The sequence below is a fragment of the Prionailurus viverrinus genome, chromosome A1 (genome assembly GCF_022837055.1).
Source record: "Prionailurus viverrinus isolate Anna chromosome A1, UM_Priviv_1.0, whole genome shotgun sequence".
Classification (NCBI taxonomy): domain Eukaryota; kingdom Metazoa; phylum Chordata; class Mammalia; order Carnivora; family Felidae; genus Prionailurus; species Prionailurus viverrinus.
Window position 1 is genome coordinate 36,090,638 of NC_062561.1, and position 13,174 is coordinate 36,103,811.

At 35.6% G+C, this 13,174-nt stretch overlaps 1 protein-coding gene across 2 annotated transcripts in view; it reads right to left on the reverse strand.

Moving 5' to 3' along the window:
- Positions 1–13,174, reverse strand: part of DIAPH3 (diaphanous related formin 3) — a 504,348-nt gene that overhangs the window by 218,487 nt on the left and 272,687 nt on the right. For both annotated transcript variants that reach the window (XM_047871375.1, XM_047871365.1), the window contains one exon: positions 1,345–1,474. In XM_047871375.1, coding sequence (XP_047727331.1) covers positions 1,345–1,474 — 130 coding nt within the window. The remainder of the gene's footprint in view (positions 1–1,344; positions 1,475–13,174) is intronic.

Below are 13,174 nucleotides of genomic sequence, written 5' to 3' on the forward strand. Positions count from 1 at the left end.
TCAGAAATCTCATTTTAGAGAAATTACCTTCTTGAATTAATAAATCAACCACTTAGAGTTATTTTTAATATTTTTTTTCCTCTGTGCCCTGTTGCCCTATCTCATTGTTTTATATGAGAAAATAATTTGATTATCTTCCCTTCTTAAATTCCATTTAAATGCATGCATATATACTTGGTCATTATCTTCTTATACCAAGGACATTCTAAGGTAGCACAAGGGCAAAGTAAGTAATTTCAGTATTGTTATATTCACATGCAAGATCAAAAAATAAAGTGAAAAGTTTATTTTGGGTCTTAAAAATCCAGACTAATTATTTCTAACCCCCTCCCACCCTCAAAAAGCTTGCATGAGATAGATACTTTAAAGAAACCTACATCTCAGGAAACCATTTAAAGGGAGTAGAAAATGATAAAAGTGATTTTTGTTTGTTTGTTTAAGAAGAAGTATTTACTAAAATATAGGGGAAAAACAAGTATCCTTAAGTTGACAAATTCCAATTTTAAGAAGGGAATAAACTGATTACAAAAATAGTCTGACGTTTCTAATGACCAGGACTCAACACAGTGAGAATAACGATATCCCATCACTTCAAATGAGTTGTCTTCCAAAAAAGGATGTACGTATATGTATGTATTCATACAAATGTGTATTCATAAACTGGTTGTTGAAGCATGTAAAATGTTTTCCACAAAATCAATGATATATAAATAAAAACTAGATTCTTTAAGTGATCAAAAAATCGCATTCAAATCATATTATAACCAACTATTAATACCAGGTCCTATCCTCTCATGACCCTTTGCAACCTGATCTAAGTCCAGTAAGGACCAGAAGCAGGTTAGCTAACTGGGTATTAGAAAGGACTGCATGGAATTTTCTCTGCTAGGACAAAGTATGCAGTCTGTCCCTTCAATGTGGATAGAGATAGATTCAGAACTTAGGCTAACTGGGGCCACTGATTACTGGGGCTTGGCCCAGATACACAATTGTCCCCAAGTAAATGACACTGAACCAAGGAAGCATCTTAACAGCAACAGCGGTTGGGGGGGGGGGGGGCAGCAGAGGGTGGGGCTGGTAGGAACTCATAAGGTATAAACTACAAAATAATGTATTTTTTAATTCAGGCCTCATTTTCTAATATAAAACCATTAAACTCATAGTTCCAATAATGATAACTCATAAAATAAATGTCTTATGACATTCTATTTTTAAAATGACATACTCAGTAGTAAATCACTGTGGCAAAGTAGCAAGTATATTCAAATAAAAGGCACTATGTTCGGTCTTTGCGTACTAACTGAAGACCCAAAGTAGTGAAATGTTTTCTATAAAATCACAAACCTTTACTAGCTTTGTCTAAATGTTCCAAATCATCCACAAAAGTCAGGATATCAGGGTACTTCTCTTCACACATTTCCACCAGAAAATGAAGTAGTGTTGTTTTCTGATCTGCGGATTTCGTGTCCTTTAGCTAAATAGGATGAGAGGGAGAAAAAAACAGTAAAAAATATTTTGATATTCTGCCTATTTATATTACATTAATACTACATTTTATAGGTAAAAGCTAAGTCAATTGTAAAATTAGTTAATTCTGTTTTTGAATTGCAAAGGTTTAAATACTTGAAAGCTACACTTTATGAATTGGTTTAAGTAACGTCATTAACGTTTGTTGGAAAGTATAAGTTTAATCTAATCTATTATGCAATTTATTATGCAGCAAATGTATGATAAATACTTAGGACAGCAGTGTAACCTGAAAGTCTATATAATAGTAGTACTTAAAACAACCCCAGGCGTTAGTTTCTTTGTTTTAATTTGGCACATATTTATGGAATGCCTACTAGATACTGCAGGAGTTGGAGATACAATAACAAAAAAGACACAGAGTTCCTCAAGAAGCTGTTTACTGGGGGGGGGGGTGGGGGTGGGGGGGTGGGGGGGTGGAATACATACATACCTACATACATGTACACACACACACACACACACACACACACACACACACACACACACAATTTACCCTGGTGTGACAATTACCCTGGTGTGATTATTCTTATACTAAGAATAATCACAAAGTATGCCTAAGAGGACAGGACATCTGAACTGAACACTGGTAGACAGGAAGTTGTATGGGATTAGGAAGGGAGGAAGAAAATTCAAAAGTGCACTATCACAAGCAGATGGAACAGCATTTTAAAAAGGCCATAGATGAAAAAGAAAATGACACATTTGAGGAGTCTGAATGACTCCAAAATAAAAGTGTGTGTTGAGGAGGATGATAGCGTAGAAAGATATAAATCTGGGAAGATCAGAAAAGACCAGAAAACAGGAGGAAATGTATGCCATGCAAAGGAAAGAAGATTTTGATCCTTAAGAATCGGGGGGGGGGGGTATTTTTTAATTAATTAACTTATTTTTAATCTTTATTTCATTTTGAGAGAGAGCACAAGCACAAGAGGGGAGGGGCAGAGAGAAAAGAAGACAGAATCTGAAGCAGGCTCCAGGCTCCTAGCTGTCAGCACAGAGCCTGATGCAGGGCTCCAACCCACGAACCATGAGATCAATTTGGAACCTGAGCTGAATTTGGATGCTTAACCAGCTGAGCCACCAAGGCGCCCCAGAATTGGGAGTTTTTAAATTGGGTAAGAGATGACCAGACCTGCAGTTAGAAAGTTCCCTCTAGTGCAGTGTGGATGAAAGACGAAAAGCAAAGGTAAGAACAGAAGCAGGATGAATAACTTTAAAATGCTGTAACAATAATTCAGTCAGGGAAAGAAGGCCTGAGCAGAGGCAGTGCCTTGGGGATGGAGATAACAGGATGGAGGGGGCATGGAAACCCAGGCGGTGCCATTAATTGGAATAAGTGGAAAGACAGACAAACAAATTTAGGTGGGGTGGGCAAAGAGAGACCAGCTTCAGTTTTGGCCAGGTTGAGTTTAAAGCTTGTAAGTGACATCCAAGTAAAAATGCCCAACAAGGATGTAGACTGATACAGGTGTAAAACAATGCTTCTCAACCTTTTTTTGTTATTCATTATTGCTGGCTAAGGAGCATCTTTAGGCATTTTTTCTTAATTGCGTGCACTTACGAAATTTTTAAATCATCGGTATACTGGGTAACTGTTTATGTACTGTATGTACATCTATGCTTTGCACATAAAACAGCAAGATACTTTTGCTTCCAAAGAACCAATTTTCTCTCCCTCGAGGGTGGATAAACTCTTGAGCATGTCTGGCTAGAACCCAGAGGAACATACTGGACTAGGTCACCAGTTTGTGAGCCCTCAGCCCCCAAAGCTAAACAGTTGATCAAATGAATGCAAACCAGTACACAGAATGAAAGGAAGCTGGACAGAGGCTTGAAGAGAAGACTAGAGTAGACAATTCTAATCTGAAATGGCCAAGGCATGCAACCAGAAGGGAGAAGTAATGATGCGAAAAACATAAAAAATAAATGGAAGCCAGCTCAGGTTTTGTGTAGTAACTGGGGATGGGGGTGTTGAGGGTGAATAGAAAGCAAATATGTCATCTGGTGGTGTTCCCTATAATTGAGTAATTATTCAGAGCAGATACATACGAAAGGGGGAAAGTCATTTCTTTTGTACAAAGAGTTCATTTGGAGCTGGAAATTCTTGGTATACCTAGTTGTGGACAGCCCTGTTTCCTTGCTTCCTTTCCAACAGTTCAAATGGGGGTGGGTGTGTATGTAATTTTTTTAAAACTCTACATCACTAAATATCATATCATTATCAGACAAGTATCAAACAACTGTTAATATCCGATAGTGGAATTAGGAGAGATAAACTCTACCATCACAAATGTTCAAACACATTACTTATTAGTACAAAAATATCTTATTCCTGGAAATACAGAGCTACCCTCCCACACAACCTGAGTTTCATGATTACTCATGTGATAGATTTAAATGCTACACTGGCCTTTTAACATGCAAATCAAAAGTATGATTCCTTAAGTATGGCACCTTAAAAACGGACTGATAGGACACAATCCATTATTTGATACCTTTTTTAAAAGGAACATAAACCACAACAGCCATCTGAGTGTTTTAAAAAGCATACCTCAAAAAAGGACTTGACTAACTAGCTAGATTAATTGCCACTAACATGTGTGGATGACCTGGTAATGCTAAACAGTGCCTCTAACTAGTTACATGGTCACTGGTAAGTTACTAGAGTTCAGTTTTCACACAGATAAAATAAGAATATGGGACTGGACAGAAAAAAGAGACTCCAAATTCGCTTTCCACTCCAAAAATATTAAGTATACATTATAGCAGACTCAAGTGTTGATAGACATAACGAAATCTAATTTTAAAAATACTAAAATAGGGGCGCCTGGGTGGCTCAGTCGGTTAAGCATCCGACTCTTGATTTTGACGCAGGTCATGATCTCATGGTTCCTAAGATTGAGCCCTCTGTTGGGCTCTATGCTGACACTGTGCAGAGCCTGCTTGGGATTCTCTCTCTTCTTCCGTCTCTGCCCTCCTCCCCCCTCATTCTCTCTTTCTCTCTCAAAATAAATAAACTTAAAAAAATACTAGAATAAAAATGAATTAACCTAGTTGTAATCTCAGTTCACAAGTTATTTTTGCATGCTAACGGCCGTTAGAATCTTTCAGTTTGTTTTCACATACACTGAGAATGCCAATCGGATTTATTAAAATTACCTTTCAATCCGTAATTTCCTTCACACTATCATGGTTAATGGATAAGGACAGAGTAAAAGTAGCAAAGTTTCATAAATAATTTTTCTCTTGTACAACCAAGACTTAGCATAAAAGCTGTCTTTTGTTTTTGTTTTCTAAAACACCTTAATAATAAACTCTTCTCTCTCCCTCCCCCCTGGCAGCAATGACTGCCTTGGGAACAGCATCCCTTCTGTGGACTCTCAGCTCCCCACTGCTGCCGGTTACACCCCTCCCCTTCAACCATGTTCCTTTCCTATGAAACTAGATACACGGCCTGTGTAGAATGTTGATTAGCACAAGCACCATCTACCTCTGTAATTTGCAAAGTCCTCAAAGAGCTTTCCAGTAAGTACTACGTATGATGCAACTAAATAGCCAGCCACTGCTAGGATTAAATGTATGAAGAAATCTCTGTGATCTAACAACAACCAATGAGATCAATCTCGATCTTTATTCATGAGCAATAAAAATTCAGAATTAGAATTCTGGAATATAGTTTATAGCATCTACCAGTTTAGTAAATGTTAAGTATACAAGTCAAACAAAAATTCAAGTGGTTCAGAGACCATCACAGAGCTAGACACTAATTTATGGGGCAGAGTGTTATTCTGGCTATATTACTGAAAACATCAACTGCTTAGCAGGTAGCATATTGGCAACAGTCTAATATTCAAAAGGATGTCCACTGAATAGTAAATGGAAGCAAAATTCTCCCATCCTTTTAGAATCTGTATTTAACATTCGTAAGACCAAAAAAATAAAATAAAATTCCTAAGTAAATACATTTGAAATTAAACCTAATAAATGATAAGTTTAGATAAGAAACAAGGATGGCAACTGTTTGTTGATAACATATGGTGTCTCATTTACAAACTGCTATGTGGCTTTAAATTCCAGGTTGGAGAAACTTCATTCAGGTCCTAACATTCTCAGGAAAAAGTACACAAAGTTATTCTTCCTGCGTCAATTACTCTATTCCCTCCTCTACTTCTCCCCCATGTCATTTTATAAAAAAGGATAAAAAAGGGCACCTCCCAGAAGCATAAATGCACAAAATATTTATCAAAGTCTTTTTACGCACTTGCTCAATTTTTCACTTTTTGATAAACATGAACAAAAGGGGCACATTTTATTTCCACTAATTACTCCTATCATATATAATCAGCAACTGAACTAGAAGAATAAGGAAAGCTGGGGGGGGGGGGGATGGTGCTAATTTTGTTGGAGAGAAAGAACAGTTCACTTGAGCACACTTTGTAACGCTAACTCTTGGAAAGAAAATGAAGCTAAAATATTTGCTTTAAAAATTCATTTAGGTTTAAAAACTATGCTTTATTTAAATTTTAACAGATATTGCTTGACAGGCTTCCTTTTGTTTTATTGCCAAGAGATGTATCTTGCTGATGAGTAATCATCACTGTTAAGTAGAATTTCTTATTTGTATATTGTTTCTTTGAGGTACATTTAATGCAGCATGGATGTCAAATAAACACAAAGATGGATGGAGTTTCTTCAACTGCTCTGTTCATTTCAGACAAAATAACGTTAAAAGAAGATCCTGTAATAAATCATGGCCTACTTGTCACTCTGGAGTAGAATTCCTTTGTAGCTATAATGCAGTGTTTTGGAATATTTTTAAGCCATTCAGCACAAATTCGGATGACATTTAAAGAATATTCCATTGTTTTAATCACAAGAAAAATTCCTAAAATAAAAACTGAGTATCCTTTTGGTGATCCTCATAATCCAAAGGTCCCACACTCTTCGACTAATGATACTTAAATCATAAGAGTATTGCCAAATCAGTAGCTCTGCTTCCATTATTATGCTTCTATTATCTAAGTATGTATCAAAACGGCACTACTGCTCTGGATGTTGGAGACATTGCTGAACACCATAAAAATGACAAAATTACGAGAATCTGTAATTGCCCCAGGAACATTCTAGAAGACCCTAACTTGTGTACGGCAATTAATATGATTAATATTAGAAATAATATTAATGATCAGTTTTTATTATAAATAATAACGGCAATATTAATATTAATGCCATTAACACAAATACCACCGATATTATCATAGCAGTAGCTCTTATGTGACACTTACCCTGAGGCCAGAACTAGTCAAAAAGGATATATTTTAGTGCTTACAACACAAAACATCTTTAGGTGGAACTAGTATTATACACATTACTAAAGAGGAGAAAAAAGACTTGAGAGATGATGTAGCATACACCAGGTCATATAACTACTATCTGATAAGCCCAAGGTTTGAACCCATGTCTGTTTGAATCCTAAGTTCTTAACTACTACAAAATACAGTTCCTCTACAAAAATCTTTAGATTATGTGTCAAAATAAACAAATTTCTCAAAACCACAGTGGACAAAAATGGCAGGTAAGACAACAAAAGAACAGATGCAATTTAAAATACTGAAGCCCTACAACCTGCTAATTTTAGCCTGAAAAGCCTCTAAAAACAGACACCTGCTACCTTGAGGTCATTTCTAGTTCTGAGAGCATGCCATTCTTTCTAATGTTGTATCTATAAATTTAATAAAATGTCACCTAAATCTTATCACTGAAACAGCAAGTCTTTCAACATTGCTAATAGATTAGTGCTGACAAAATATTATTCGAATACGTTTAGATGAAAAGACAGCTGTTAACTTTAACCTTTAACAGACTTGAACAAGTATACGTACAAACATCACATTCCATCTTAAATCCTATGCAGAATAAAGCGATTTGTGAACGTACGAAATAGGAACTCTAAATAGAAGTTAAAGGTATTCCCATGAAAATAGGTGTGTAAACACATACTATCAAAAAAAAATATATCATATTTGCTTAGATAAGAAGGGCAATGTGCCAGGAAAAATTCACTAGTTAAAACCACAATTATACAATGAATAATGTTTTTTGATATGTGTATAACTGCATTAAAAAAATAATCACCATGCTGATTAATTTTTTTGAAAAGATTGGTTATCTCCCTACAATGGAAATAAAAATCTTAATTTAAATAAAATAAGATGCTTAACACCATTTAGGTCACTGCCATAACTATTACTACCTATAATAAAACTTTCAAAATTATTTTAAAGTAGAGATCAAATGATATTAGGTAAAAAAATATATTAGACAAATTATGATATTCATATATGAAAATAATTTCTATTCATTGTGTAGTTTTCATTTTAAAATGACGAGAGTTTAAATATTAAATAAGAAAATGCTTTATATAATGTGGATTTCTATAATTATAAGCTAGTTTCTCTCATACTCCCCCCCCCACTTTCCCTGAATTATGTTTTTAATTTATTTCTTTTGGATTTTAGCAACTACAAAAACTGCAGAGTTCAAAGAATTTTTGCACTGTAGTAAAAATTTTAGCTTATTACATTATCTACTGTATTGTTCGATGTTCTGTTTATTTATATAGCCTCCTTATCCACAAGACATTTAAAACAGCTCAGTATTCTTTAATTAATATAGATGGACCAAATACATAAATTTTAAATTGAATGTTCTACCTTTTATTTTTTAAATCCTTGATTTTATTTTTTTAAAGCAGTTTCAACTTTACAGAAAAAAAAAATGAGCAGAAAATACAGAGCTCCCATATACCCTCTCCTCCATCCAAATTTCCCTATTAATAACATTTTACATGGGTGTGGTACATTTGTCACAACTGATGACATTATTCTTAAGATCCGCTGCCTTCTACAGTTGTAGGGGGGTGGACAATGAAGATCATATATCTACCATTATACCATCATACAGAAGAGTTTCACCCACCCAATCCCCAAACTCCCCGTGCTCTTATTCAAATCTTCTGTATTCTCTCTCCATCACAACCCCTGACAACCACTGATCTTTTTACCATTTCTATAATTTTCTCTCTTCCAAAGAGTCATACATATATTTGGAATCATCCAGTATGTAGTCTTTTCAAATTGGCCTCTTTCACTTAATAACATGAATTTAAGCTTCCTCCAAATCTTCTCTTGGCTTGGGAGATCATTTATTTTTATCACTGAATACTATTCTATTGTACGGAGGCATCAGTTTGTTTATCCATTCACCTACTGAAGGACATCTTAGTTATTTCCAAATATTGGCAATTACAAATAAAGCTGCTATAAACATTTGTGCACAGGTTTTCAACGCCTTTGAATAAGTAAGGCGTTAAAAGTAAGTAAGAGTGTGATCACTGAATTCTAAATTTATGTTTAACTTGGTTACTGCCCAATAGTCTTCCAACAGAGATGTACCATTTTGCATTCTCTTCCTGTTGTACTACATTTTTGCCAGGATTTGAACTTGCCAATGTTTCAGATTTTAGCCATTCTAATAGATATGTATGTTGTCTCATTGTTTCAGCTTGCAATTCTCTGCTGACTATGATGTTGGCTATCTGCTCATATATTTATTTGCCATTTGTAAATCTTCTTTGGTGATGTGTCCAGTCAGGTCTTTTGACCATTTCTTAATTGTTTTTCTTGTTGAATTTCAAGAGTTATTTATATATTTTGGATAGAAGTCCTTTATTAGATATGCGTTTTGCAAGGATTTTCTCCCCTTCTGTGGTGTGTCTTCTTTTTTATATATTTTTAAGTTTATTGATTTTGACTTTGGGAGGGAGGAAGAGAGTGAGGGGGAGGGAGGGAGGGAGGCAGAAAGAAAGAGAGAGAGGAAAACAGAAAATCCCAAGCAGTCTCCACGCTGCCAGCATGGACCCCGAAATGGGGCCTCACCTCACGAACCGTGAGATTATGACCTGAACTGAAAGCAAGAATCAGAGGTTTAACCGATTTAGCCACGCAGGCACTCCCATCTTCTCTCTTAAAAGTGTTTTTGCAGAGTTTTCCATTTTGATGAAATCCAACTTCTCACTATTTTTCTTTCAAGGATCATGCTTTTCGTACCCTATCTAAAAAGTCATTGACAAAACTAAAGTCACCTGAATTTTCTCTTATCTTCTAAAAGTTGTACAGCTTTGCATTTTACATGTAGGGCTATGTCCATTTTGAATTAATTTTTATGAAAGGCCTGAGGTCTGTATGGAGATACAGTTTTTGTTTTGTTTTGTTTTTATTTTATTTTCGGCATGTTTATGTGCAGTTGTTCCAGCACCACTTCTTCAAAAGACTGTTATTTCAGGACGCCTGGGTGGCTCGGTCGGTTAAGCATCCGACTTTGGCTCAGGTCATGATCTCGCGATTTGTAAGTTTGAGCCCCGCATGGGGCTCTGTGCGCACAGTGTGGAGCCTAGAGGCCACTTTGCTTTCTGTGTCTCCTTTTCTCCCTGCTCTTCCCCTGATCATGCTATGTCTTTCCTTCAAAAATAAACAAACATTCAAAGAAAATTAAAAAAAAAAAAAGGCTGTTATTTCTCCATTGATTGCCTTTGTTTCTTTGTCAAAGATTTGACTATATTTATGTGGAGTTATTTCTGGGCTCTCTATTCTGTCTCATTGATCTGTCCACTTTTTTTTTTTTTTAACCAATATAAGAATATTTTGATTATTGCAGCTTTGTAATTCTTGAAGTCCAGGAGTATCAGTCCTCCGACTCCGTTCCTCTTCAGTGTTGTGTTGGCTTTTCGGGGTCTTTTACATGCCCATATGGTCTTTAGATTCAGTTTGTCAATATTCACAAAATAGCTTGCTGGGATTTTGATTAGGATTGCATGGAATCTACAGATCAAGTTGGGAAGAAGAAATATCTAAATAATATTGAACATTCTTTTCCATTAACATGGAATCTCTAATTCTTTATTAGCTCTTTTTTGATTTTTTTCATCAAAGTTTTATAGTTTTTCTCATAAGAATCTTGTACATATTTTAAGTACTACTCTTTTGTGTACTAACATAAATGATATTGTTTTTCCTTTCAAGTTCAGCTCTTCATTGCTGGTTTTTGGAAAGTGATTAACTTTTTTATGTCAACTTCATATCCTGAAACTTTGCTATAATCACCTACCAGTTCCAAGAGGTATATATATATATTTTTCTTTTTGGTTTTGGTCAATTTGGTGGGGCTTTCTACACAGGCAAACATTTCACCTATGAACAAAGACACTTTTATTTATTCCTTCTCAATCTATACAACTTCTGTTTCGTTTTCTTGTCTTACTGCATTAGCTAAGACTTCCAATACAATGCTGAATAAGAAGAGTACCAGGGAAGTGGCTCACTGGCTCGGTCGGTTAAGCGTCCGACTCTAGATTTTAGCTCAGGTCATGATTTCATGGTTCACAAGTTTGAGCCCCACAACAGGCTCCATACTGACAGTGTGGACTCTCCTTGAGATTCTCTCTCTCCCTCTCTCTCTGCCCCTCCCCCACTCACTCTAAGTAAATAAACAAACCTAAAAAAAAAAAAAAAAAAAAAAAGAATTTTGACCAGGGACATCCTTTTCTTTGCCCAATGTTAGAGGGAAAACATTCGGTTTCTTACCATTAAGTACAATGCTAGCTGTAGTTTTTATAGATATTCTTTATCAACTTGAGGAAGTCCCCCTCTATATTTCTAGTTTCTTGAGTTTTTTACATGAATGTCTGTTGGATTTTATCAAATGCTTTTTCTGCATATATTAACATGATCAAATGATTTTTCTCCTTTGGCCTATAGATGTAATGGATTCTATTAACTGATTTTCAAATGTTTAACCAGTCTCCCACACCTGTAATAAATCCCGCTTGGTTGTAGTATATATTTCTTTTTTACACATTATTGGTTTGGCTTATAACATTTTGTTAAGAATTTTTGCATATGTTTTTATGAGAGATATTGGCCAATAACTTTCCTTTCTTGTAATGTCTTTGGCTTTAGTGTATACCCATTTTTACCACTGTACTCCCCACCTCTGCTACCTAAGAACAAATGTTCACAAATGCCATTGTCTAACTGTGGAGATAATAATCCTGCACATTTTGCCTCTATTCCAAAAATGCAAGAACAATGCAAACCGTTGACAAAGAAGAGGTAAACAATAAATTTCCTCGACTATCAGGAATGGAGCATCTTATTCAATTTTTGATTTTTCATTTTGAAAATGCACAAAAGCAGGAGACTGGAGTAAAGCAGAGATGATTGGTAAGGTTCTTCTTGGGTGCTCCCTCTAAAGGATAGGAGGCCTGTCTATAAGCATGGTGTTAAGGCCAATTCTGAGACTATGTGTTTGGGGGAAAAGAGATTTTATAGATTAGCAATGTTTTTCATGAAAATGGTGAGATGATAGCACACAAGCAGTGTATCTGCTGATCGTGAGTAAAGCCACTCTAATTCTAGTAAAAGAATATTTCTTTAAAAAAAAATTTTTTTTTTTAATGTTTATTTTTGAGACAGAGGGAGACAGAGCACGAGTGGGGGAGGGTCAGAGAGAGAGGGAGACACAGAATCCGAAACAGGCTCCAGGCTCTGAGCTGTCAGCACAGAGCCCGATGCAGGGCTCAAACCCATGACCCGTGAGATCATGACCTGAGCTGAAGTCAGATGCTTAACCGACTAAGCCATCTAGGCGCCTCAAAGAATATTTCTAATTTACAATGATTAATAGCAGTTGAAAAAAAAACCTAAAATATGAATACAATTTATCAAAAACATTATTTAGTAAACCCAATTAAATATTTCTTGGAAAATGCTATTGATTAAATGTGTTACTGAATGAATCAAAGGGGTTAAAAATCCTAGATAGCTTCACGTTGCTTTGGAAGTCAACATTTCAGTGACTTAATTGGCTGGATGTAAAATAAGAATGGCATTTGTTATCTGCAAGTCTTTGGCCAAAAACTGCTTTACTTTCAAAGGGTGCCAAAATTCACTGGTGTGATTTTGCCAATCCGATAAAGAATAAAAACCTCTCTAAAATCCTTCTAAAACACAATGTAGATGGAACAGTGGATTTGTTTGGCAGAGGTCTTTCTTCAAAATAACTTCATAGAGTGAATGAAAAGGTGATATAGGAGAAGCAAAATTTCACACAAAAAGCTTCACAGTATGATCCGATCTGAGTGTAACAGGTGATAGGCAGAGTTATTTGTCTCCTGCTTTTTATATAATGACTGAAACTCTATCTGTACAAGGTAGAGCCCTGAAGAATAACTCAGGACACTGGCCATCAACTTTTTTCAGTTCTGCCGTGTGCCTGAGATTCACACTCTACCCACTCTTTTTCTTCACTATCAGGGTAGTGTTGAGCTCGGCATGGAAAAAAAAAAAAAAAAAAAACAACAAAAACAAAAAAAAGCAGTTTTTGGAAATATTTTCACCCCTCATTCTTAAGTGAAGACATAGACCTGTTTTCTTTTTTGTTTTTGTTCTTGTATTGGTTGGGTTTTGCTTTTGTATGTTTGTTTCTTGGCTGGTTCCACACCACCAACCAGAGATTTTTCCATTCTGGGATAAAGTAGGGCAGAAGACAAAATGATTCTCAGCTCAGTTTGTGCATTAAAATCATC